The 26,475-nt window shown below is 51.7% G+C and overlaps 1 protein-coding gene across 9 annotated transcripts in view; it reads right to left on the bottom strand.

The window, feature by feature from the left end:
* The window catches only part of RAP1GAP2 (RAP1 GTPase activating protein 2), a 208,492-nt gene that overhangs the window by 170,863 nt on the left and 11,154 nt on the right, over window positions 1-26,475 (bottom strand). For 2 of the 9 annotated variants that reach the window (XM_088828785.1, XM_088828786.1), the window contains exons 1-2: window positions 14,472-14,612; window positions 11,233-11,268 (exon numbers count right to left, since the gene is read on the bottom strand). In XM_088828785.1, coding sequence (XP_088684911.1) covers window positions 11,233-11,268; window positions 14,472-14,474 — 39 coding nt within the window. In that variant the 5' untranslated portion in view covers window positions 14,475-14,612. Of the gene's footprint in view, window positions 1-11,232; window positions 11,269-14,471; window positions 14,705-26,475 lie in introns of those variants that run through there. The other 7 variants (XM_055403701.2, XM_055403718.2, XR_016035486.1 and 4 more) reach the window with 6 other exon arrangements.

Genomic DNA, 26,475 nt, shown 5'->3' with positions numbered 1-26,475 from the left:
AGTTACAGAGATTCCAGATGAAAATAATGGTCAGCTTTGACCAATCAGAGCCATATTGGAATAGAACAGGCATATTTATAAGGTAATGAGCTCCCTGTCACTGGAGGTAATCAGGTTCAACCTGGGTGACTGGGTTTAGGGGCACAAGGGATTCACATAGTGGCTAATTTGACCTTTTTATCTCAAGCCCTAAGATTCAAGGACTCCAGAGAGCTGGGGATCTCTCTTGAAGGCTCCCTGTCTTCCTTTTCCAAGGCTCCCAAGGAAAGGTGTTGGGGATTAGGCCTGGACTTGGCCTTCAAGAGGGAAGGCCAAGATGGTCAGGAAAAAGCATAGAATATCTAATTCCTTGCTCCCCTTGCCCTTCACTAGGACCACAGCCCTGCAGTGAGACCCAGCAACCCCTGCCACATGGCCCCCATCCCCAGCACAGCCTCACCCAGGGACCCCTCAGAGGCAGGAGGAGCAGCAGCTCCTGACAGGGGCCTCCTAGCACAAACCAGGGGGGCAGTCTACCTCCCCTCCTGACACCCCCATCCCCACTCCCTGCTCCCAGCCCCAGAGGAACCAGCAGGAGGAAGGTGAGAGAAGTAGGCAACCCCCACCTCCAGACATCCCTGAGTGCCTCCCGGGCACCCATCCATTGGCAGCCTCTCCAAGGGGATACAGAGGGTCCTGACCAACCCCAAGGTCCACAGTGTGCAGACAGGAAGCACAGGGACACACAGGGTGGACATCAGAGCCTCCTGTCAAAGCCCAGTGGGAGCAATTCTCCCCCAGCCTTGGCCAGGTCGGCTCCTGGTGACCCCGGCAGAGTCCCCCAGCCTCCTCCCCTCGGGACTCTGAACCTTCCCATCCAGGACAGCCCAGCAGGCCTCTGAGGAAGCTCAAGGGCATGGCCGGAGCCCCGGGGGTCCACAAGGACTTTCAGGGAGCTGAATGGGGTGAGGGGGAGCCCCCAGGATGGTTGGAGCTGGGCTGGCAGGTCTCAGGCTGCCATCTGCATCCTGCTCCTCATGTCCCTGCCCCTGCCCCCGTGAGTCCTGTCCCACGGGATCAACAAGCACCATTCAGCTCACCAGCCACACGGAAAACACCCCCAATGGGACCCAGGGAATAAGCAGAGCCCCTCCTGCCCGCCTTCCCACACCCATCTCAGAAGAGCCTTAGTGTCCAGTACCTACTGGCCAGAGCTGCCAGCTGGCTCTCTGCTGCCCATCATCAGATAGCCCACCAGACCTGGCCAAGACCCAGGGAGCTGCTTGCCCGTCAAGAAATCAGAACAGGGACTCACCAGGGTTTCCTGGGCATGGTGGGAACCTGCCCGGAGGAGGGTCAGGAGCACACAAATCACCCCGGGTTTGCAGACCTTGCTGCCTGGCAAACGGCACCTCCAGGTGCTTCCCTCGTGCCTGGCAATGAAATCAGGCCACAGCCCAAATGCCAGCTAAGCACCCGCCCGCCTGGTTCTCCTTGTAGCCACTCACGCCCCACGACTCCAGATCCCAAAACAGGCATGTTCGTGGTTACCATAGGAACTCGCTAAAGCCAAAAAAGGCACCACACAGTCTCCCACACGGGCCCTCAAAGCTCATGTCCACCTGCACGGGCAAGCATGCACACATGCCTACACACACCTACACACGCCAGCATTGTTCTCAGTCCCGGGGACTATCCTAAAGAATCAATAGACCAGAGCTGATGCTTGAGTCAGAAACAGGGATGCTCCTCTCTGCGCCACCTGGAACGTGTCTGCAGGTGGTTTCCCTACATGGCCCGTGTGGCCAGCTGTCAGTGACAAGTGCAGTGGAACCAACTAGTGATCACCTGGTGCTCACCTGCCAGAGGCACCCCTGGTGTGCAGGGGGTGGGGCAGAGAGGAGTCCAGGACCACCACCAGCTCTGCCTGCAAGGCCAGGGAGAGGGCACTGCCCAGCCCGCTTCCCTGGCCACCCACCAGCTCCAGCACCCCTCAAATGCTGCTTCTCTCCTCCACGCCCTTCTCTAGGCTTAAAGGTCGGGACTTAAGCCGGCCGCACGGGAGGGGAGAAGCGAAAGGAGGAACAGAGGCTGTATAGGCAGAGCCTTACTCTCGGACCTCCCTGGTGGTCCAGTGGCTAAAAATCCTCGAGGCGGGGCAGGATAGTCGGGCTCCATCCCTGGCCAGGGAAGATACCACGTGCTGCAGAGCAACGAAGCCCACGAGCCACAACTACTGAGGCCCGCAGACCTAGAGCCTGTGCTCCGCAAGAAGAGAAGCCACCGCGATGAGAAGCCCGCGCACCGCGACTAGAAAAAGCCGGCGAGTAGCCGTGAAGACCCAGGGCGGCCCAAAAAAATTAATGTTTCTTTTAAAAGCCTTACTCTCTCCCTCCATCCCGAGCTGCCCAAATTCCCCCATCCCCGTACGCGGGACCAACAACCACTCAAGGGCTCACTGAGAAACCTGAGTCTTCACCTCGTCGGCTCCCCTGGCCCTCACCTCCCACATCCAAAGCAGCTCCAGGGTGGGAAGTCCACCTCCTCGGGCGCTCTCCAATCTGTCCCCCGCTCTCCAACCCCACTGGCCCAGCCCCAGCTTCCAATCTCTCCAATGGGTCAGCAGATGGCAGCCAGCAGGGCCTTCAGACTCAAATCCGGCCACGTTACTCCCCTGCCTGAAAGTCTTTCCATGACTCCTGGCCACACAGAAAGGCAAGCCCGGCCAGCCACACAGCCCTCCCACACTCCTGGACTTGGCCCCAGTCGGTCCCCGAACCGGCGCTCGGTGATCCGTCTGGTGCAATAACGGCACCCAGGTCCCTCCCAGCCCACGCCATTCACACCTCACTGCCCGCAGGCTGGTCCTGCTGCCTAGGGAGCTGATCTCACTCACTGTTGGAGATGGCTGAGGTACCACCAGGCTCCAGAAAGCCCCCTCCATCCTCTCTGAGGAATCTCTGCCAGCACTTGTCACATCCCATTGCAACTGTCTGTCTGTCTCCCTGTGAGACTATACGTTTTCATGAGCAGAGACTGTCATGCTTTTTTTTCTGGCCTCTCTGCACAGCATGTGGGATCTTAGTTCCCCGACCAGGGATCGAACCCAAGTTCCCTGCAGTGGAAGGGAGGAGTCCTTTTCATCTTTACTTCCCCACCAGCCCCAGGGCCCAGCACTGGGCTTTGATTATAGGTGCCCAGTAAATGTGAGCTGAACTGATTTAGCTTTCTAATCCCCAAAACATCAACCCCCCCACCCCATCCTTGGCAACCCCAGCAAACTCAGCAAATGTTCTGGGAGTGTAGGAGAAGAGCTGATGGAGATGGGGCAGCCTCAGAAGCTTCTAAAACATCTTTTTGGTGCCTCAAGGATTCTTATAATCCACAGTAAACAAAGACCTGGTGGTCAAAGATGGGAGAAATGAATTGGTGACCGTGGCCCTCAACCGATGCATGAAAAAAGGCATTACACTGGAATCAAGGGGTGGGCTGTGGAGGGACAGGCCTTCTGGAAGGAAGGCTGGAAAGCTGGAAGCAGAGACTTGATGCACAGGTGCCTGGGCCCTGGCCTCGCTCTCCCCCGCCACCCCCGAGAATGTATGCTAACCACACCAAGAGAACCTGGAGAGGCGCATGTCTGTAAGGGTATCACCAGGTTCTGGAAGGAATCCTCACAGGAAGGGGACGGAAGCCCTGAGTTTGAAAGGGCTGTGACACAGCAAGAAATTGAGCTTTCTGGATGTGGCAAGCCCCACCCCCCCCTGCAGGGACAGTGGCTCCAGCCGCTTCATCAGGGATCCCAGGGGCCAAGGGAAGGTATGCAGAGACACAGCGTCTGCTGCTGGTGGATGTGGTCACCTCCCTTCTAATAGGAGTTTGAATTCTTAGCTGGTGAAATCTGAAACCTCGAGTAGGGATGGCTGTGTGGGATCTTCTGACCAAACCACAGGATGGCCGAAATGCTGCCCCAGCCAGGCTGCTGGGAACACAGCTCCTCCAGGTTTTCTCCCTTCTCCTGAAGAAGAAATAAGACGGCACCGTGACCTCTGGGTCCTTTTATGAGCTTTGTATTTAGAGATGCCCACGTGTAGTGACCAAGAATGTGGAAGTGAAGTGAAAGTCGTTCAGTCGTGTCTGATTCTTTGCAACCCCGTGGACTATACAGTCCATGGAATTCTCCAGGTCATCACACTGGAGTGGGTAGCCTTTCCCTTCTCCAGGGGATCTTCCCAACCCAGGTCTCTCACATTGCAGGCGGATTCTTTAACATCTCACATTGCAGGAAGCCCAAGAATGGGGACCATCAATTTAAAAGGTGGATTCTTTTCCCTACAGGGCAGCGGGTTCTAACTGCCCTGTCAGCAGGAGTGTGCATGACACTGTGTTCAGCGGAAGAGACAAGCTGCCCTGAACCACCTCCATGCTCAGCCAGTCCCGCGACGGCCCATGCCTGTGTACCACGGTCATCTCAGATGGCTGGAGCATGGCTCGGCCAGCCCATGCAGCAGGCAGACACACACACACACACACACCCCTCTTTCCATCTCTTTTTTTTCCTTTACCCAGCCCCACCACTGGGCTTATGGGATCTTTGTTCCCCAAACAGGGATTGAACCCAAGTCCTATTCAGTGAAAGCACAGTCCTAAGCACCGGACCACCAGGGAATTCCTCACATCTCTTTCTTTAGCAAAGAAGCAGCGGTCTCTGAAAGGGAGGGCAAGAGGCAGCAGAAAAAGAATGGGGAAAAGAGTCTGAAGCTCTCTGCTCAGGTCCTCCCCTCTGGATGCTGCTTCAAGGACTGCCACGAGCAAACACTGGCCCTGCCAACCTGAGCTCTGCTCTGTGGGAATCCACTCAGATGGTGCTTCAACCACTGTAACAGACCACATCCCAAGCTGGCTTGGGAGCAGGCTGGAGAAGGGGTGCTCCCCACCTCCTGACTCAGCCTTTCTCTCCAGCCTCCACCTCATATGATGGGCTGATAACCATGATGACCCATAACGGATTCATCCAGCAAATACAGGATGAGAACCTGCTACATGCCAGGCAAAGTGTTAGGCTCTGGGGAGCCAGAGACAAAGGATGCAGAGCCTCTGCTCTCAAAGGCGTTCATTCATTCATGCCTGAATTCACTTATTGAACAGCGAGCACCCACCGTCCTCAAGGTCCTGAGAGAAAAGCAAAAGGACAAACAGCATGAAAGCAAAGCCCCAGAAAATCAAAACTTGAAGACAGTAAACTGGATACCAGTCCACATCTCCCATTTTACAGACGGGAAAACTGAGCCTGGAGAGGTGGACAATTTGTTAGTCTCCGCCTCCCAATTTTCACTTCTGCATGTGCTGCCACCACTCCCCTCTCCGCTGTTCCTCTGTGGCTCCAGGACACCTGGCACCTCTTGCTTCTGGGCTTCTTTATTATTCAGATACCCCAAAGCTCTCTCAACCTGGGCTTCCAGCAGGGGGCCAGGCCCTTCTACCCACAGCGTTGTGGAGGCAGAGGTGCATTCTATCTACATTGGGGAAAGAGTGGGCAAGTAGGGCAGGGGGAGGTGCTGAGGAGGATCCAGTTCCAGCCTGGACTGAACCAGGGATGAAGTACAGACCTGGATTCAAATTCCGGCTGCACGACCTACTCACTGATGACCTGGGCCAAGTTCCCTAACCTCCCTAGCCTGCCTTTCTCTTCTGTAAAATGCAGACAGTAGTGGTAGCTACTTGACCAGGTAGCTGTGAAACTTCAGGGTAACTGTGTGATGAAAAGTGAGAACTTGGGTGATGCGGTAGCTAAGACTCCAAGTTCCCAATGCAGGGGGGCAGGGTTCGATTCCTGGTCAGGGAACTAGATCCCGCCTGCTGCAACTAAAGATCCACATGCCACACGAAGACAGAAGATCCTGCATGCTGCAACTACGACCAGTGCAGCTAAATAAGGAACCAAAAAAAGTGAGCATATAGTAAATGCTCAATAACGGTGGTGCCAGAACCCCCTGGCTTCAGAGCTGCATAGCTCAGGGACATTTCAGGAGTTACATGGCTGACTGTCTTCATGTTAAGGACACCCGGTCCCTGGGGGAGGAGCTGAGGAAATTGGGAGCATCGGCTGCAGCCCAGGGGTACCTGGTGCTCAGTGGAGAAGCCAATGGGCTGCACTGGTAGAGGAAGATGTCTCACCCAGCAGCGGCAGAAGGAAGGCAGAGTCTGGGCACCTGGTAGAGCCCAAGCACATGCCCTTGGCAGCCTAAGGACCTGCCAGTAAACAGAGTTATGTCCTGGGCATCCGGGAAGAATTTCATCTTAGGTATTAGTGGTGAGGAGAATTAGGGAGTGGGTACCAATCTTCCTTTTGGTCCTAAAGGTCATGGGGGTGGCTGGATAAAATCTACTATGGTGCCTGTCCAGCCCACAGCTCATCCTTCTTCTCTGAAAACTAACCCTTTCCACAGGGAGAGGTGTCTGCAGCAGCCATGTTTTATCCATAAACCCCATCTCTTCAGCTAAACTGATTGGACCAAGCTGGGCCAATCAGATTCCCTCTTTTTTTTTAAACAGTTTTATTAAGAAGTAACTTATTTCCTATATGTAGTTATTTACTATATTCACCATTCTGGGCTTCCCTGGTGGCTCAGCTGGTAAAGAATCAGCCTGCAATGCAGGAGACCTGGGTTCGATCCCTGGGTTGGGAAGATCCCCTGGAGAAGGGAAAGGCTACCCATTCCAGTATTCTGGCCTAGAGAATTCCATGAACTGTATAGTCCATGGGGTCACAAAGAGTCAGACATGACTGAGCAACTTTCACTTTTACCATTTCTAAATATACAATTTAAGGGTTTTTAGTATATTCGCAAGTTTGTACAACCAAGAACTAAGAGTTTGTACCAAGAACTAGTTCCAGAACATTTTCATCACCCAAAAAGAAGCCTGTATTTTTACATCCACTCCGCTTATTTTCCCAACAACCTCCTCAGCCCTGCTGCTGCTGCTGCTAAGTCACTTCAGTCGTGTCCGACTCTGTGTGACCCCATAGACGGCAGCCCACCAGGCTCCCCGTCCCTGGGATTCTCCAGGCAAGAACACTGGAGTGGGTTGCCATTTCCTTCTCCAATGTGTGAAAGTGAAAAGTGAAAGTGAAGTCGCTCAGTCGTGTCTGACTCTTCGCGACCCCATGGACTGCAGCCTACCAGGCTCCTCTGTCCATGGGATTTTCCAGGCAAGAGTACTGGAGTGGGGTGCCATTGCCTTCTCTTCCTCAGCCCTAGGAAACCACTAATCTATTTTCTGTCTCTTTGGAGAAGGAAATGGCAACCCACTCCAGTACTCTTTCCTGAAGAATCCCATGGACGGAGGAGCCTGGCGGGCTATAGTCCGTGAGGTCGCAAAGAGTCAGCCACGACTGAAGCAACTTAGCACACATGGATTTGCTTATAGAGACATTTCATATAAATAGAATTATATAATATGTGGTTTCCCAAGGACCTATTGTATAGCACATGGAACTCTGCTCAATGTTATGCGGCAGCCTGAATGGGAGGGGAATCTGGGGGGCAATGGATACATGTATATGTATGGCTGAGTCCCTTCGCTGTTCACCTGAAACCATCACAACATTGTTAATCAGCTATACTCCAATACAAAATAAAAAGGTTCATAATGAAATATGTGGATTTTCTATGACTAACTTTCACATGTAATGTTTTCAAGGTTCATCTGTATTGTAGCATGAATCACTACTTCATTCCCTTTTATTACTAAATAATATACCATTGCAGGGTGACACTATATTTTGTTTATCCATCCATCTGTTGATGAACATTTGGATTTTATCCACTTTGGGCTATTATTAATAATGCTGCTACGAACATTCATGTACAGGTTTCTGTATGGACATATGTTTTCATTTCTCTCGGATGTATATTTAAGAACAGAATTGATGGTCACATGGTAATTCTCTGTTTACCCTTTTAAGAAACCGCCAAATTCTTTTGGACATGCACACACTGCTATATTTATTTATTTGTTTTTGGCTGCGCTGTGCCTTCGTTGCTGTGCACAGGTTTTCTCTAGTTGTGGAGAGCAAGGGATCCTCTCTAGAAGCGGCACACGGGCTTCTCATAGCAGGGGCCTCCCTTGTTACGGAGCACAGGTGCTAGGTCGCACGGGCTTCGGGAGTTGCAGCATGTGGTTGTGGTTCATGGGCTTAGTGGGTCCGTAGCAAGTGGAATCTTCCCAGACCAGGGATCAAACCTATGTCCCCTGCTTTGGCAGGCAGATTCTTATCCACTGCGTCACTATGAAGTTTGAAGCTGCCAAACTGTTTTTCAAAGCAGTTGTGACATTTTACATTTCCACCGTCAGTATATAAGGCTTTGACATTCTCACAAAACACTTGTTATTATCTGTCTTTTTTATTATAGTCATTCTAGTGAGGGTGAGTTAGTATCTCACTGTGGTTTTGACTGCATTTCCCTGAGAGCTAATGACACTGAACATCTTTTCATCTGCTTATCGGCCATTTATATATTTCCTTTGGAAAAATGTTCAGAGTCTTTGCCCATTTTTTATTTTTTTCTGACCATGCCACGAAGCTTGCAAGATCTCAGTTCCCCACCAGGGACTGACCCCAGGCTACAGCAGTGAAAGCCCAGAATCCTAACCACTAGGCCACCAGGGAACTCTCAAGTCTTTGCCCATTTTTAAGTTGTTTTTGCCTTTGTATTACTGAGTTGTTAGAGTTCGTTATATGTTTTAGATATAAGTCCCTTATTACATATGTGATTTGAAAATATTTCTTCTCATTCTGTGCACTGTCTTTTTACTTTCCTGATGGTGTTCTTTGTAATGCAAAAGTTTTTTACTTTGATGAAGCTAAATTAATCAATTTGCTGTTCTTACTGGTTTTGCTGCTTGTGCTTTTAGTGTCATACCTAAAAAACCATTGCCTTATCCAAGGTCACAGAGATTTTCATCTGTGTTTTCTTTGATAGTTTGGGCTCTTACATTTATGTTTTTGATCCATTTTGAGTTAATTTTTGTATATGGTGTGAGAGGAGGATTCAATTTCATCCTTTTGCATGTAGATATCAATTGTCCAACACCATTTGTTGAAAGACTATTTTTCTCCATTGAACTGTCATGACACGCTTGTTGAAAATCAACTGACGGGGACTTCCTTGGTGGTCCAGAGGCTGGGACTCCGCGCTCCCATTGCAGGGGGCCCAGTTTCAATCCCTGGTGGGGGAACTAGACCCCACATGCCTCAACTGAGACAAAGTACATCCAAGTAAATTGAAAAAGAAAAATCAGCTGGCAGACTTCTCTGGTGGTACAGTGGATAAGAATCCACCAGCCAGTGCAGGGGACATGGGTTCTATCCCCGGTCTGGGAAAATTCCACATGCCAGGGGGCAACTAAGCCCATGCGTCAGAACTACTGAGCCTGTGCTCTAGAGCCCGCGAGCCACAACTGCTGAAGCCTGCACGCCTCGAGCCCGTGCTCTGCAACAAGAGAAGTCACCGCAGCGAGAAGCCTGTGCACCGAAACAAAGGCCGGCCCCCACTCACAGCCACTAGAAACAACCCGCACGCAGCAACGAAGACCCAGCAGAGCCAAACATAAATAAATCAGTATTTTTTTAAAAAGGAAACCAACTGGCCACAAATGTGAGGGTTTATGTCTGGACTCTGAATTCTATTCCATCGATCAATATGCCTATCTTTGTGCCAGCTCTGAACTCTTGATTACTGTCACTGGGTAGTAAATTTGAAATGAGGAAGTATAATTCTCCAACTTTGTTCTTCTTTTTCAAGATTATCCTTGAGCCACAACTGATGTCGTCAAAAATAAATAAATAAAATAAATTTTAATACATTTTAATTTAAAATTAAAAAATAAAAGACTATCCTTGAATTTTCTATGTGAATTTTAGGATCAGTTTATCAATTTTCACAGGGAAGTCAGCTCGGATTTTGAGGGATGGATTTCCAGTTCCTATTCAGTCTTGCTGAGCTCTAGCTCCACCTCAGGGTTCTCTGAGGCATCTTGGGATTTTTTTCCGTAAATTTCATCTTTTGTTTAACCAGATTACACTGGATTTTTGCTTCTTGCAATCAAAAGATTCTTAACCAAGCATAAGAAGGAACATGGTCCTAAAGGCTATCCCAAACAATCCTCTCAACACCACCTCGCCAAGACCTAAGCCCTCAGACCCCAGGCCCTCAATAAACGCTTGTGAAACTGAATTAGACATCCAAAAAAAAAAAAAACAACAACCCATTCCTACTACTCTACACCCCTTAGTAACTCAGCTTCTTACCAAACATCTCATGCAAGACGGTACAGTGGTAAAGAATCCGCCTGCCCATGCAGGAGACACAAGAGACACGGGTTCAATCCCTGGGTCGGGAAGATCCCTTGCAGGAGGAAATGGCAACCCACTCCAGTATTCTTGCCTGGAAAAGCCCATGGACAGAGGAGCTTGGCAGGCTACAGTCCATGGGGTTGCAAACAGCTGGACAAGACTAAGCGACTGGGCATGCAAGGGGGAAAGAGGATCCAGAAGCAGACAAAATGTTTGGCCATAAACACGGAGGGAAAAGGAACCAAGGTGATGAGAGAGGATCAATCAGGGGTTCTAGGACAAAGGGGTGCTTGCTCAGAGCTCCCCAGCAGATGGTTAGCCACATGGTAAACTGAGGCAGACGATTCCCAGACCCTGAATCCGGTGCTGGAATTCTCAGAGAGCCCCCGAGGCCAGGCTGTTCAGGATGACAGATGTCTGGAAACAGATGACTCAATGACCAGCTGACCACACACATACACACACACACACATACACACTGGGGTGTTTTATCAGGTCCTAGAACTGTGTGGCACAATTTTCCAAGTAGGTGGGAATATCGGTAAGACAGCCCCATGGGACTGGGGCTCCATATAACAATTAAAATGATTGAAAATACAATTATCTCTCTTACACCCTTGAACTGTGGCCTGAAAGTTTCACTGCTTTTCACATTTCACATTTTCCCCATGCTGGTCCCCCTGCTCTCTTTCCAGCGTCTGTCTTTTCCCAGACATTTCAGGAATCAAAAACCCAATCCAGCCTCCTCCCAGTCCATGAGCCCCTGGACTGAGATGGAGAATCTGACATGCAACAGCCCCGCTCAGAGTTTCCACAACCAGGAGGGAAATGAAGCCCCAGCGCAGCTCTGTCTGCCGTTACCTCTGACCTTTACATAACAGGAAGTGGCTACTTACTTGACCTTCAGGCTTGCCAGCATGGTCTTGTCGATCCTGCCAAGAGAAAAGCAAGGGCTTCCGTCAGTGTGGGGGCTGAGGGCTCCCACCTAGCACCTGCAGGTGACAGGTCCCGTGGCCAGCCCAGACCACAGGCCCCGCAGGGCCCTGCAGGGGACAACACTGAAGTTTTCCTCAAGCCTGGGGAAGAGAGGACTGGGAGCTCTGGGAGGGCTGAAGCCACTCATAACCCGGTGAGATGGGTCCTATTATTCTCCCTATCTTAGAGATGAGGAAACTGGCTCAAAATCACTGGTCCAGCCTGGATCCCAGTACCTGACTCCAGACCCTAACCACTTTGAATGTCATCTCCCTTCATAACCCACACTCCACTAGAGGACTCTGCAACCCAGACTCGAGGGGGTCACAGCGGCCGGACAATCGACGCATGGATATTTCTGGTTTAGAAAGATGCCACAACCTCCAGCGCCAGGGACCCGCCTCCTCAGGGAGCTACCACTACCCCCCAAGGAGGCACAAGCCACTCCTGGAACAGAACCTGACAGCAAGCTGCAGGGTGCGTGGCGGGTGGGATCTGTCGGGCATGGGAGACCAGAGCAGATCACGTTTGCGGCAGACGGTCCCCGCAGCCAGCAACTCCGCCCAGCCTGCGCCCACCCTTGCTGGAAGACAAGGCAGGGCTTCGAGGCTTCTATTTTTACCCTCTGCATATGCCAACCCTTATGGCTGGTAAAAGAGGCCCCTTCCTCTCTCCGGAGACAGAAAGGGAGGTGAGATTCCCACTGTCTGCGTCTCCTCTTGTTTAGGGGTCACAAACACCAATGTCACATCACCATCAGAGTCACCACTGCCCCATGTCATCATCACCACGGCTGTCCTTCTGACGTTCAGTCGCTAAATCATGTCCGACTCTGCGACCCCAAGGACTGCAGCGAGCTAGGTTTCCCTGTCCTTCACCGCCTCCTGGAGTTTGCTCAGACTCATATCCATTGAGTCAGTGATGCCATCCAGCCATCACCAATCATCACTATTAGTGCCACCAAGCTACAGACCCTGCAAAGTTCTTACAGCCACCCCTGTCCAGCAACTCAGCTCTGCCACAAGCTTCCCATCCACACAATGACTGGGGTCAGCAGGCGGAGGGGACGGGTGCCAGGGGCCACATGGTGAGGACGCAGAGCTGTCCCAGAAATCTCAAGTCAGCACCAAGCCCTGGAGCTGGGGGCGGGGTCCTTTCACTCTGAGTAAACTCCCAGCACCTTTGGGTCGAAGTTCCTGACAGCAAAAAAAGCCACACCCGAGGTTCCTAGCCCAAGTCCCTCCTCCCAGCTTCTTCTGCACATGTCTCCTGGGCCCCTTCCTCGGGGCTTCCACGGGGTCCCCAGGGATCTCATTCCCACCTCTGGAAAGCAGACCCTCCTCCTCTCCCATCCCACCCACCAAACAGGAGTAAGGTGGGCCCAGAAAGCAGATCCTTGCATTCTGCGAGAATATCTGTCATCCACAGCAACTCAACTGCAACCCCGACCCGTAAGCCCTTAGATTTTACATTTCCTCAAGGAATCTCTTTTTCTTCTTTACAACATCCCTGTGTTGTGGGTAAGGCAGAAATTCCCCACTTATACGGGGGGAAATGGAGATCTGGAGAGCGGAAGTGTCCCATCTGGGTTCCTCAAAGAGCAAAGGTGCAGCAGCACCTTAACCCTGGGCTCCCAGCACAGCGCCCTCGCACTCCCCTCGACCACGCGCCAGCCGCCAACACTTTGGGTCACACTCTGGGCCACAGCTGCTCAGTCCCTGCACCCACATCCACACCTACTCAGGCATCAGGGTTCCCACGCTGGGGTGTGGCCTCCGAGGGCGGGGCCGATGGTCTGGCAGGGCTGAGATGGGGAGATAGGGCAGCCGTGACAACTGAGCTTTTTCCCTTTCAGGAAACCAAGGCCCCCAGATTCCTCCCCCGCCCCATGCCATTCATTCACATCACCTGGTCCACCCCAGAGCTAGTGGACACTCACCCCAGCATCCAACAGAGCTCTGAAAATACCACCCCCGAGATTCTCTGTACTGTCTGGGGTGGACCGGGGCTCCAGGAATCTGTAATTTAGCCTTCAACCAACTGCAGCATCTCCTCCCTGCTAGCAGCCATTCCAGCGCAATGCCCACCCTAACCCCCCAGCCCCACCAGGAGGCCCTGCCGTCCCCTGTCTGGGAGCCCCTGTGCTTCCTCCCACTCTCCCTCACCGTTCACTCCCCCCACCACGGACCACCCAGCTTCCACACCAGGACAGCCCTGGCCACCCTCCTCCCACCCCAGCACTGGGAACCTCTTTTCTGACAGCACTCCCAGCCTAGAAGCTGAAAGGAAACCGATAGTGAAAACCGCTAGAACCGGCTCCCCAGCGGAGGAGAAGCTGCCAGCAGCTGGTGACCAGAGACAAGTCTTTGACCTCAGTTTCCCCCACTTTTTGGCCCTATAGAGAGGAAAGGAGCCTCTCCCGGGTCTCAGACAGAAACTTCAGGGGCAAAAGAGGGGAACAGAGGGTGAGGGGAGAGGTCAGAGCAGAGAACCAGCTGCCGAGGCTCGGACAGAGCTAGGATTGGCTGCAGGGGAGGGAGGGGGCGGGCCCCTGGAGGCAAGCCCGCGGCCAGCTCAGGCTCACCGCTCACCCCTGCCCAGAGGAGGCCACCCAAAGGCCTGCACTCTCCCTGCAGCGAAGTCACACAGATGACCCAGATGGGAGCATAACACACATGCACAGACAAGAGCACATCAGGTCCGGAAGCTCAGAGGTGCACCCAGAAACACAGGGCACACAGGGTCACACACGGAGGCACACCCACCCAGCCAGGCACACACCTCACAGCCAGTCACACAGACACGCTCACCCACACACACAGTCTCAGATACACACACACGTTCGCAATCATCACAGGCGCACATACACGGATATGAAAATGCGTGACACAGAAACACACACTCATCAGCCACAGAGTCATACCGGCTCCAGTTCCGACCTCTGAATTCCCTCGAAGATTGTACCCAAGGGACAGTGAGGAAAAGCCTGGTGTCTGAGGTCCCCCCATCCCCCCAGGATCTTCCATCTCCATCTGGTCCAGGCAATCTGAAAGTACCCCCCGACCCTCGCAATACCGACCAGGTCCCAGCCACAGGCTCAACCAGGCTTCACAGCCAAGTTCCTTCCACCCCTTCCCCAGACCTCCCATCTGTTACCCACCATCCGAAGCCCCCAAAGGAGACACTGCGCTTCCTGCCAAACATGGCTGTGGCCGAGGGGCGCCTGGTCCAGTGATGTCCCCGGGGTTGTTGGCTAGACTGCCGCAGCCTGGGAGCAGCGGGGTCCACAGCCTCCCACGAGGGGTGGGGCACCCACTGTGGCACCTCCCCCATGGCCAGTCCCCCATCAGGGCTTCCTGTGGGTGAGGCCGTGGGGTGGGAGGTGTGTCCCGGCCCCCAGGACGCACCAAGACAGGCAGGGGAGGTCGCAGAGGGCAGCTTCCCCTCACCCGGAGGAACCCGCAGCTCCGGAAGGGGTTCGGCTGGCAGATTGCACCACAGCCCAAGTTGGCAGCTCTGCCCCACACCGCCCGGGCTTCCTGGAACCCCCGGAGGCTAAGGATTCCCATGATTGTGCCTGGGTGGGGGTGGGGGGAGAGAGACCCAGCTGGGAGCCCTGCAGACGGGGGGGGCCTCGGCACCAACTCCCTGGGGCTGCCAGAGATGGAACCTTGGCCTTTCCACTTCACCCTACCAGATAAACCAGCCCCACCCCTGTGATCACACCTGCACACACGTGGACACAGTATACGTGCAGCCACATGGGCCGGGGCACACACACACAAGCACGTAAGTACACAGAGGACACACAGGTACACACGGCACACGCATGCTCACATGTCAGCAGACATCCACGCACACGGGCACACGGGTACTGCACGCTCACATGCAGGCGCATGCAGACAAAAACACCCATGCGTACACCTCAGGCACACACAACTCCCCGTACAACCACACCCAGGCACACGCTCAGACCACACACACGCTCCTACCGCACCCTCACTTACTCAGGCACCGGTCTGTGCTACTCAGATGCCACCCTGGAGCGTCCAGACAGAGGCCAGCAGTGCCGAGCTCCTGCGGACAGTGGCGGAGGTGGTGGGTGGCACCCTTCTCTGCCTCTCCCTCTGGAACCACAGGCGAGTGAGTCCTCCTCTCCATCTGCACCAGGGCTGACCCTGCCTGGTACACGGCAGGCGCTCACTCATGAGAGCCCTGTAGAAGGGCGTGGCACATACACTCTAGCAGCCTGCATGCTCAGTCGTTCAGTCGTCTCCGACTGTTTGCAACCCCACGGACTATAGCCCACCAGGCTCCTCTGTTTGTGGGATCTCCAGGCGAGAATACTGGGGTGGGTTACCATGCCCTCCTCCAGGGGATCTTTCCCACCCAGGGATCGAACCTGCATCTCCTAGGTCTCTGGCAGTGGCAGACAGGTTCTTTACCACTAGCGCCACCTTGGAAGGGTAGAGGGTCACAGACGGGCTGCCAGGCCCCCTCCGCCAAGCAATGGCCTCTCCCATTGGCCCCCCTTCCCCAGAGCTGGGAGTCGAGTCTGTGCTGTGGGTCCAGAGAGCTATGCCCAGGTCGTAGACAGAGGGCACAGGCATTTTTATTTTCTTGACTCCTCGTCTGCAGGGAAGGCAAGAAGGGGCCTCAGCCCTTTGGGGACAGCAGAGGGGCCTGCCCAGTCCAGGGCTGGGAGTGCCCAGTGTGGGATCCTCTGCTCCAAGGCAGCAGGCTGCTCAGCAGGAGCCTGGTGGGCCTTGGTCAGGCTGCACCCTCCACCCTCATCTTCACCAGGAAAGGAAGAATCACATGGTTCACCTTCTAGGGTTGCACAGACCACTGGCTTCCCATTGGATGTCCACTCCACACCCAGATCTGTCATCCCTTCTGCACCCACCCCAGACTCAGAAGACACTCAGCAGGTACTAAGGACACCCTGGTCCTGCCTGTCTTGCATCCATTAGGCGTCTCTCTGAGCAAGACAGCTCTGTGCTCCATCAGCTTCTGGGGGGAACATCGGGCCGGGCCAGGCCAACCAGGGCTTCATCCTCCTGGTTCGGGAGTGGGCAGGAGACCTAAGCAAACCCACCCTGACTCGCTCTCAGAATGCTTCCCTGCTCTCCTCCCTGGCTCCAAGGTGAGCCAGATACAACTCACAGCCTTGGCCCAGGAGTCATATGGGGTGCTAATAATAATAACAAAATTCCTTTTGCAAAGTACTTACTGTAGCAGTTAGAGGGAGTTCCCGGCAAGCCCATCATTGGAGCACATCATCTGATGTGTTTTCGCGTGAGAGGAGATGGGGTTGCCGTCACAGTAAGTGTGGACACTTCCGGCCCCTGTCTTATCTATCCTTATCAGGACACACATGGACCATGGGTGTTTGTTGTCTGTCAGTGTATTCTAGGGAAGACCTGGCTGAGAGATGCTCTCATTCAGGCCCCTACAGTCTGCAGAAACACCCAGGTTATCACCCAGGTAGGAGACCACCTGGGCCAAGTGTTCACAGACCCAAAAGGGACAGAGGCCCAGGTTCAAGCATTTGAAGATCACAAGGGCAGCCCAAGGACCAGGCAGGGAGGAGCATTTCAAGACCAGGCTGGATTCTTCTGCCTTGCACAGCAATCACAGAAGACCCGGAATCATGGGATTCAGACACCTGGCCAAGGAGCAGCAATGGCCTGGCTGCATCAGCAGGAAGGGGCACAGAACTCACAGCCTGCAGTCCATGGGGTCTCCAGGAGTCATATATGACTTAGCAACTTAACAACAATAGGGGATGGCTGCCACCAACCACACAAGATTATAAACATTAACACAGCACAGGGCTCCCACACCATTACCGGAGCTGCTACATGTATTATCTATTAGGATTCCACCTTCTCCTTCGGTCTCACCCAGCCTCCTGCTGCCCCTGCTCTGACCCCTCAGATTTTCTTCTGGGTGGCGGTGGGCAGTGAGGGGCCCACGGCTCCCTGAGCGGGACTGTGAGTCGAGAAAAAAGAGAAGCACTCTGGGTGCCAGGCCCAGCCCTCCTGCCTCACCGAGCACAACCCAGCTTCCTCCCAAACCTCTGCTGACTCAGCATGCGGGCAGTCAGGGGGGAGATGAGGACAAGCGCCCAGGGCAGGGGAGCCGGGGCAGCGCTGGGTCTGAGCTGCCTGTAGGCCAGCACTGACCTTTCAGTCTCACCACTGCCTCTGAGATTACACCACTTTCTCCCCATTTTACAGTTGGGGACACAGAGGCACAGAGAGGTTAAGGAACCAGTGCGATGGTAGCAGAGCTGGGGGGTCTGACCCCAGAGCCCAAGTTCTCAGCCTCTGTTCTGCACAATGATCTGCATCAGCAAATCAAACTTGCCCCCATGACTCTGGGAACTTATAGAAATACCCAGTTCATGCAGAGCCCATTTTACAGATGGGGAAACTAAGGCCCTGAAAGCAAGAGTCATCTCAACAGCTAGGAAAGAACAAGGATGAAGCAGGAAGGAGCATATACCCAAGTCCTTCTCTTCTGAGGTTGCTTCCTCACCCTTCCACAGAGGAAGGGCCCACTTTGGGTCACCAAGACCCAAGGCCCTGGCTTCCCTGGTGGACACCTGTGGGTATTTCTGGTCCAGCTTAGGAGGCAAGTCCCGGCCAGAGTCCCAACCTGGGGACAGGGCTCCAGGGAACCCACACAGTTCTCTGGGCTTTAGAGAAAGCCGGAGCTGAGAAAGCTGGCTGGGGGCAGAGAAGGAGAGCAGCCCCAGACTCTGCCAGCAGCCCCTCCATCGTGTCTGCACGTCCTCGGGGGCAGGAGGGAAGGGTGAGACAGTGTGGTTTCCTCCACTTGTCCTCGCAGCCACCAGCGGGAGCTGAAAGATGAAGCAGCTCCTTTCCCAGGCGTGGAGATGAGGCAGTTACAGGAAGCCAAGGAAACAGATGCCCCTAGAGAAGCAGGCACTGGATCATTCGGCCTGGATCCTCCCCTACCCCAGACAGCGTAAGCTGGCATCTGTACTGACCCCGCAGTGCTCAGCTCTCCTCCTGGCTTGACCACTGAAGCACCTCGAACAAGTCACATGCTCTTAGGAGGCTTCCGTTCACCGGGCCTCAAAGGGGCGCTAGGTGAGCCTCTGCCTCCTTTAAAAGCCAGGTAAGGACAAAGCACAATGACAGAAGGACACTCTGGTCCCCAGGAGAACAGGGCACCATGGCATTTGGAGCCAGCAGACCCACGCTGGGTGGGCATATACGCCTTGGGATGAAGATTAAACATCTCACATCCGCTTGGTGACTTACAGTGCCCTGGTCACCTCCCCCTCACCCTGTCTCAAGGGTTAGACTGAATTTCCCATTGCACAAGTTCTGAAAAGCAAGGCGATGACCAAAAGAATTACAAGAGGAGTGCTTTGAAAGCTGGGTTCCAAGAGTGGGACCCTGACATACGACGATTGTGAAATTTACTCTGATTTATTCTGTAACCCAGTCTATCAAGAGAACTCCCAGCAATGTAACTGTGGACTGTAGAAGCTGAAACATGTACCATTATTTTAAATTATTTTTAAATAATAATAAGGTATCAGCCTGCAATGTGGGAGACCCAGGTCCAATCCTTGGGTTGGGAAGATCCCCTGGAAAAGGGAATGGCAACCCACTCCAGCATTCTTGCTTGGAGAATTCCATGGACAGAGGAGCCTGATGGACTATAATCCATGGGGTCACAAAGAGTCAGACATGACTAAGCAACTAACACATCAGATAAGAAAGATTAAAAAAAAAAAAAACCCTTGATAATAATGTGAGTGTATAAGGAAACAGGTACCCCACCATTAGTGTGTAGATATTTGGCAAGATTTATCCTTTTTTTTTTTTAATTTGGCTGCGTGAAGTCTTAGTTGTGGCAGGCAGGATCTTTGATCTTAGCTGCAGCAATGTGGGATCTAGTTTCCTGATCAGGGATTGAACCCAGGCCCCCTGCATTGGGAGCACGGAGTCTTAGCCAGTGGGCCACCACAGAAATGCCAAGATCTATCAAAATTTTAAGTGCACACACTGCTCCTGCAAACAATTTTGTTTTCAGAGATTTATCTCACTGGTAAACTCATATAAGTTGACAAGACGTATGCACACAGATGTTAACTGTATCATTGTTTATAATAGCAAATAGAATTAGTAACACAAATAACCATTATTTCACTATATTGTGGAACAAGCACACAATGGAACACTATGCAGCCATGAAGAGGGAGGTAGGATTTATATGTGTTACTCCATAAAGATATCCTAAAAAGTAAACAAACAAACAAAAAGATACCAAACAGCTCATATAATAGGATCCCCTTAGTTTAAATAAATATGTAAATGCTTGCATATGCCTAGATAACTTCTGGTCCAGGACTGGTTGAATGCAACTGGAATTGGAAATCTGGGGGGAAGGAACTTTTCACTTTATGTCCTTCTGTGCTGTTTAATTTTTTTTTATCAAGAACATGTTATAATTTAAAGGAAAAGTGTTAAACAGATGGTTTGCTAAGAAGAAAGATGAAGAAGAGGAGGAGGAGGGGAGGGGTGGAAGCTACAAAAGCTGATTTCTTTAAAACCTTCTTAAGCTATTTAGAGCTCAAACTCACCGCTGATCCCAGACCTGAGATCGCCTCTTCTACCCTGATGATAAATCTGTTACCCTGATGATAAGTCTGTCTTACCCTAGAGAGGGAGAACCCAGGTCTCTCAGAGTCTGACTCCACATGGTTTGTCCACCCACTCTGGGTTGTTGTTTTTTATTTGATTGCTTTGTTTTTGGCTGTACCATTCAGCTTGTGGGATCTTAGTTCATCAACCATGAACTGGGGCCCTCAGCAGTAAGAGCACAGAGCCAAGGAATTCCCCATCCACTCTGCTTTTAAGCAAAGAGTTTGTGTCTCCATCTCAAGTAAGAAAACTCCAACAAGACCAATATACCATTCTTTTGGGGGAAATTTGACAGCACACATCGGAGTCCTTCTGTACATGCCCAGAAGCTTTCAGAGTGCAGATCGGGGTCAGTTTGGGCATCTGCATATTTATACGTACACTACTCTCTATGTATATTATGCTTCAATAAGTAGCTTAAAAAAATGCATGACTTTTGACCTAGAAAGTATTTCTAGGTCAAACCAGAGCTGTGTGCCAAGTCGTACTTTTGAGGGTCTCCAGCTAATTGTTACCATAACTATGAAACACTGGGGGTGATCTAAATTTCCAACAGTAGGAATAGGTAAGAGAAAGACAACATCTCTCAGCAATACAGCTCAACTCAGCCAATAAAACTCAGATGGTAAAAACGTGGGGGAAAAAGTTTCCATAAAATTTCAAAAAGCAAAACTTGAATCTGCCGTGTTGGCAACTGTTTACATAGCATGTACAGGGTATTGTGTGCCTGTGCTTAGTCACTCAGTCCTGTCCGACTCTTTGCGACCCTGTGGACTGTAGCCCGCCAGGCTTCCCTGTCCACGGGATGCTCCAGGCGAGAATACTGGAGTGGGTTGTCATGGCCTCCTCCATGGGATCTTCCCAACCCAGGGATCGAACCCAGGGCTCCCGCACCGCAGGCAGATTCTTTACCGTCCGAACCACCAGGGAAGCCCTTACATTTTGTTGGGTAGTGAGTAATCTAGAGGTGATTTAAAGGATATGAGAGACCTTAGTGACCACCAACAGAAGAATGGGTAAAGAGGAAGTGGGGTACTACTCAGAATAAAACACAATGAAATGCTGCCATTTGCAGCAACTTGGGTAGACCTGGAAGGTATTACACTTAGTGAAACAAGTCAGGCGGAGGCAGACTGTTACCATTTATATTCCAAAGCTAAAAACCAAACAAAGCAATGAATATAACAAAACAGAGACAGACTCACGGATGTAGGGAACAAACCAGCAGATACCAGAGGGGACAGCGAAGGCGGCAGGGGGCAAGACAGGAGTAGGGGATTAAGAGGTACAAACTATATAATAAATGTAAATGGAGTACAATCTTTAAGGTTTTAATTTAAAAAATAAACCATACGGGAGAATGACAGAAGCTATACGCAAATACTACACCATTTTATATAAGGGAGTTAAGCATTGCAGGGTTTTGGTACCCTATGGGGGATGGAGATTTATCTCACTGGTAAACGCATATAAGTTGACAAGGCCTATGCACACAGATGTTAACCGCATCATTGTTTATAATAGAAAATAGAATTAGTAACATAAATAACCATTCAGTTCAGTCCAGTCGTTCAGTTGTGTCCGACTCTTTGCGACCCCATGAATCACAGCACACCAGGCCTCCCTGTCCATTACCAACTCCCAGAGTTCACTCAAACTCATGTCCACAGAGTCGGTGATGCCATCCAGCCATCTCATTCTCTGCCGTCCCCTTCTCCTCCCGCCCTCAATCCCTCCCAGCATCAGAATCTTTTCCAGTGAGTCAACTCGTCGCATGAGGTGGCCAAAGTATTGGAGTTTCAGCTTTAGCATCAGTCCTTCCAATGAACACCCAGGACTGATCTCCTTTAGAATGGACTGGTTGGATCTCCTTGCAGTCCAAGGGACTCTCAAGAGTCTTCTCCAGCACCACAGTTCAAAAGTATCAACTCTTCGGCGATCAGCTTTCTTCACAGTCCAACTCCCACATCCATACATGACCACTGGAAAAACCATAGCCTTGACTAGACGGACCTTGATTGGCAAAGTAATGTCTCTGCTTTTTATTTCACTATATTATGGAACAAGCACACAATGGAGTGCTATGCAGCCATGAAGAAGGAGGTAGGATTTATATGTGTTACTACACAAAGATATCCTAAAAACTAAACAAACAAACAAAAAGATGTCAAACAGCTCATATAACAGGATCCCCTTAGTTTAAATAAATATGTAAATGCTTGCATATGCCTAGATAACTTCTGGTCCAGGACTGGTTGAAGAGACCAGTCTATCCATAGAGTCCATACAGTCTATCCATCTCTCTGTGGAGATGGGTGGGGAGTCCTGGAAGCAATCCCCCAAAGATACTGGGGCACAACTGCATATGTGATAGCAGGCGAGCAAGTCACAGCAAGTCTCTGAATAGGATAAAACAGGCTAACACGCTCAGAACCGTGTTGTTCAGGTTATTGTTGCTGTTTAGTTGATGTGTCCGACTCTTTGCAACCCCATGGACTGTAGCCCGCCAGGCTCCTCTGTCCATGGGATTTTCCAGGCAAGAATACTGGAGTGGGTTGCCATTTCCTTCTCCAGGGAATGTTCCCCACCCAGGGATCAAACCCGAGTCTCTTGCCTTGGCAGGTGGACCCTTTATTGCTGAGCCATGAGGGAAGCTGTTGTTCAGGAGGCGAGATTTAAAAATCATGACTTTTTTCCCCTTCTTTGTGCTTTCCTAAACTTGCTAAGTTTTCTTAAATAAGCAGGTTTTGCTTTATAGTGAGAAAAACACAATAAATGTTATTTAAAATAATGACCTATAAAAGGCAGCGAAAGGAAACAAGAAAGCGGACGGGCCCTGTGTTATATTAATAAAATAGTGGTTCTCACGTGCTACGGGTGTGAGAACCACCTGGGGCTTGAATAGCATGGGTGAAACCCTAGCCCTGAGGCTTGCAAGCAGTGTGAACCTGGGCAAGTTTCTCAACGTCTCTGTGCCTCAGAGCAGACTCTCCATCTATAAAATGGGGATATTAATAGTACCTACCTCGACAGGCTCTTGGGAGGGGTACATGAGTTAATGCGTGGTAAGCCTTCAAATCAGTGCCTGGCACAGATCTGTAGACCTGTTAGCCAGTACAATGGCTAAAATTCGGATCCCATCGTTCTGGGGTTCGGCCATGGAATCTGCATCTTTAACAAATTCCCCAAATGATTCTAATCTGGTGAAAAACACTCCAAGGAAACCCACTAAGACACTCCCTTTATCTTTGGTGGCCCTTGGAGTTATCTACAGAAAAGCTTGGGCACTAGGAGCTGTCTGAAGGGCACTCTCCCTAAAGGAGATGGCAAAGGCAGCTCTTCGCTCTCCCCCATTCCGCTGGGTCACTTCCCACCCTCCCCCTACTACTGCAGAGCCTCACCTGGCTGCTTCCCTTCCAGAATGGGTGAGAAGGTGGGCGTCAGCACCCTCTACAGGCAAGTCTTGGTAGTGCAAGGAGCAAAAGTGGGCCTCTTGCTTCTAGGATGGCAGCCATATCGCCTCTGGCAAAACGGATGGAGGGATGGAGGAATTCTCTGTATCGCAGATGACAAGCAACAACCACCTGGTGGCAGAACACACGGGTCCCAGCCCTGATTCTGACTGTAAATGTAGCTGTGGGGAAATCACGTAGACTCCTGTTGTTTCACTTTGCCCACCTATAAAGAATAACTGCCAACATTTCTTGAGAATCTCCCATGAACGAGTTATGCCATATATTTTTATTTCATTTACTCCTTACCACAACCATGCCCTCCATCTTGGAGCCTCAGAAAGATTAAGATTGGACTTCCCTAGTGGTCCAGTGGCCAAGACTCCATGCTCCTAATGCAGGGAGCCCTGGTTTGATCCCTGGTCAGGCAGTGAGATCCCACATGCTGCACTAAGGGTCTGACAACTAAAGATCCAGACTGCCGCAACTAAGCCCTGGCACAGTCAAATAGATAAAAATATTGTTTAAATAATAATAGTAATAAAAATAGCAGTGGCTCAGTGGTAAAGAATCCGCTTGCCGATGCAGGAGACATGGGTTCAATCCCTGATCTGGGAAGATTCCTGCTCTAGAGCCCAGGAACCATGACTACTGAACCCCATGTGCCTAGAGCCTTTGCTCCACAACAAGAGAAGCCACCGCAGTAAGAACTCTGCCCACCACAGTTGGAGAGTAGCCCCAGCTCTCCGCAAATAGAGAAAAGCCCACACAGCAACAAAGACCCAGAACAACTAATAAATAAATACATTTCTATTTAACTTTTTTATAGGTTAAGGGATGTGTCTAAGGTCACAGGGCCCGTAAGTGGCTGTAGCAGAACTCAAACGCAGAGCCCCTGCTTTTAACAATTCTGCCATTTCCACAGAAAGTGAGGGCAGTGCTTGATGCAAGATACAGCCAGGCTGGGTACCAGCAAAGCCCAAGACTCTCCCTGGCCCCCTGCCAACACCCAGCTGAGGAGCAGCCCCAGCCCGGGCCAGGATGAGCAAACTCTGAGATCCCCAGGGTTGGCAAGCTGGGTGGGAGTCCCTCTTCTGGCAGATGAACAGTGACTCAGGCGGAGGCAGCCAGGTGGGGGACAGGCAAGAGGAGGGAGCTCTCTCTGACACTTTAAAAAAATGACCTGCAGCTCAGAGCCAGCATGTGCATTTATCCTGACTTCCCCGGATAAATAAGAGGTTCCTTGTGGGATCTGCGCCTCCAAGCCCAGGGGAAACCCTGCTGGAGCCCCGGCTTCGTGGCACCTCCACCCACCCTGTCCCTTGCCCCTGTGACGGGAGCAGGGCTGACTTAGAATCACAAAATAAACACAGACAGAAAAGGCCTACTCCTCTCAGGGTCCCCTCTTCTTTCCCCATCACCGGCCCTACCCTCAGAAGGACACTTCACAGGTCGGTGCCTCCTGTATTACATGAGAGCTGGGGGTGGGATTGGGGCTGGATCGTGCAGCTCAGTGAAAACCTGGACCAATTGTCTCATCTGAGGCCAAGGGGATCTGTGGCTGGAAGTACACGTGCCTGTGTGCTCCACTGTGTCCAACTCTGTGTGACTCCATGGACTGTAGCCTGCCAGGCCCCTCTGTCCATGGAATCTTCCAGGCAAGAATACTGGAGTGGGTTGCCACTTCCCGCTCCAGGGGATCTTCCCGAGTATAGTCACCGCCAAAGAAATAGCTCAGTGAGCGTGAAATAACCCAATACATACTGATGGTGTCCCCATTTTAAAGATAGAGAAACTGGGGCACAGAGAGACTGAGTAATGTGCTCAAGATCACACTCCAAAGAAGCAACTGTGGCAAACTGTCCATCCCATAATATATCCCCCATCCCACATGCTCTTCAGGGGTGACAGTAACACCCCTCCACTAAGTGATGGGGTGTATGTTCCCCTTCCTCTAGCATCCATGTGGATCTGCGACTCTGGCAGAAGTGATGTTGCATCATTTCCAAGGCCAGGTAACAAAAGGTGAAAAGGTATGTGGGATCCTCCCAGACCAGGGATCAAAGCTGTGTCCCGCATTGGCAGGTGGAGTCTTTACCTCTGAGCCACCAGGGAAGCCCCGGGTCTGTTCTTGACACTTGCTGCTGTCCTTTCTTGGACTTCCCTGGTGGCTCAGACGGTACAGAATCTGCGTGCAATGTGGGAGACCCGGGTTCAATCCCTGGATTGGGAAAATCCCCTGGAGAAGGGCATGGCAATCCACTCCAGTATTCTTGTCTGGAGAATTCCCATGGACAGAGGTGCCCGGCAGTTGCAGAGTCAGACATGAGTGAGCAGCTAAGCACAGAGGCTCTTTCTTGCCCCTTAATTCAGCCACCACACTGTGAGGAAGCTCAATCTAGCACACAGAGAAACCTGTGCGGCGAGGACCCAAGACCTCAGGCCAACAGCCAGGATCAAAGGCCAGACATGTGAGTCACTGAGCCTTCAGACAATCCCAGCCCCAGAAGATGATGGCAGAGCAGATACGGGTCTCCCTTCAAGCCCTGCCCAAACTGCAGATTTCCTGAGCACAATAAGCATCACTGCTGTCTCAGGTCGTAAGCTTCTGGATGGTTTATTAAGCAGCACCAGATAACCAGAACAGGGAACTAAGCGAGCTGGCTCCAGGGCTGTGCACCCGGCCACCCTGCAGTGAGAGACAGCACGGGGAGGGCACAGAGCTTAGGTCTGGAGGCAGACACACCTTCATGCACTCACTCACCCATCCATTCATCACGTGTTTGCACATCCCCACCGCGTTCCAGACTCTCCACTAGTGCGGAGGATATGCCAGTGACCAAGACAGACGATTCCCTGCCCCGGGAGGGCAGGGGAGTGGAGCAGCCGAGAGGGATAACTTTACACAGGTATTTATATAGGATGATGCAATCCAAAGGGACTGGGTGGGTGGAGAGCCCTGTTTAGAGGGGATGATCTGAGTTGGCCCTCTCTGAAGGGGAGACTGTAGGATGAGATAGACGTA

This window comes from Moschus berezovskii, chromosome 20 (genome assembly GCF_049115385.1).
Source record: "Moschus berezovskii isolate FMDL1 chromosome 20, NW_MosBer_1.0, whole genome shotgun sequence".
Taxonomy (NCBI): Eukaryota; Metazoa; Chordata; class Mammalia; order Artiodactyla; family Moschidae; genus Moschus; species Moschus berezovskii.
This window is presented reverse-complemented; position numbering and strand designations above follow the sequence as displayed.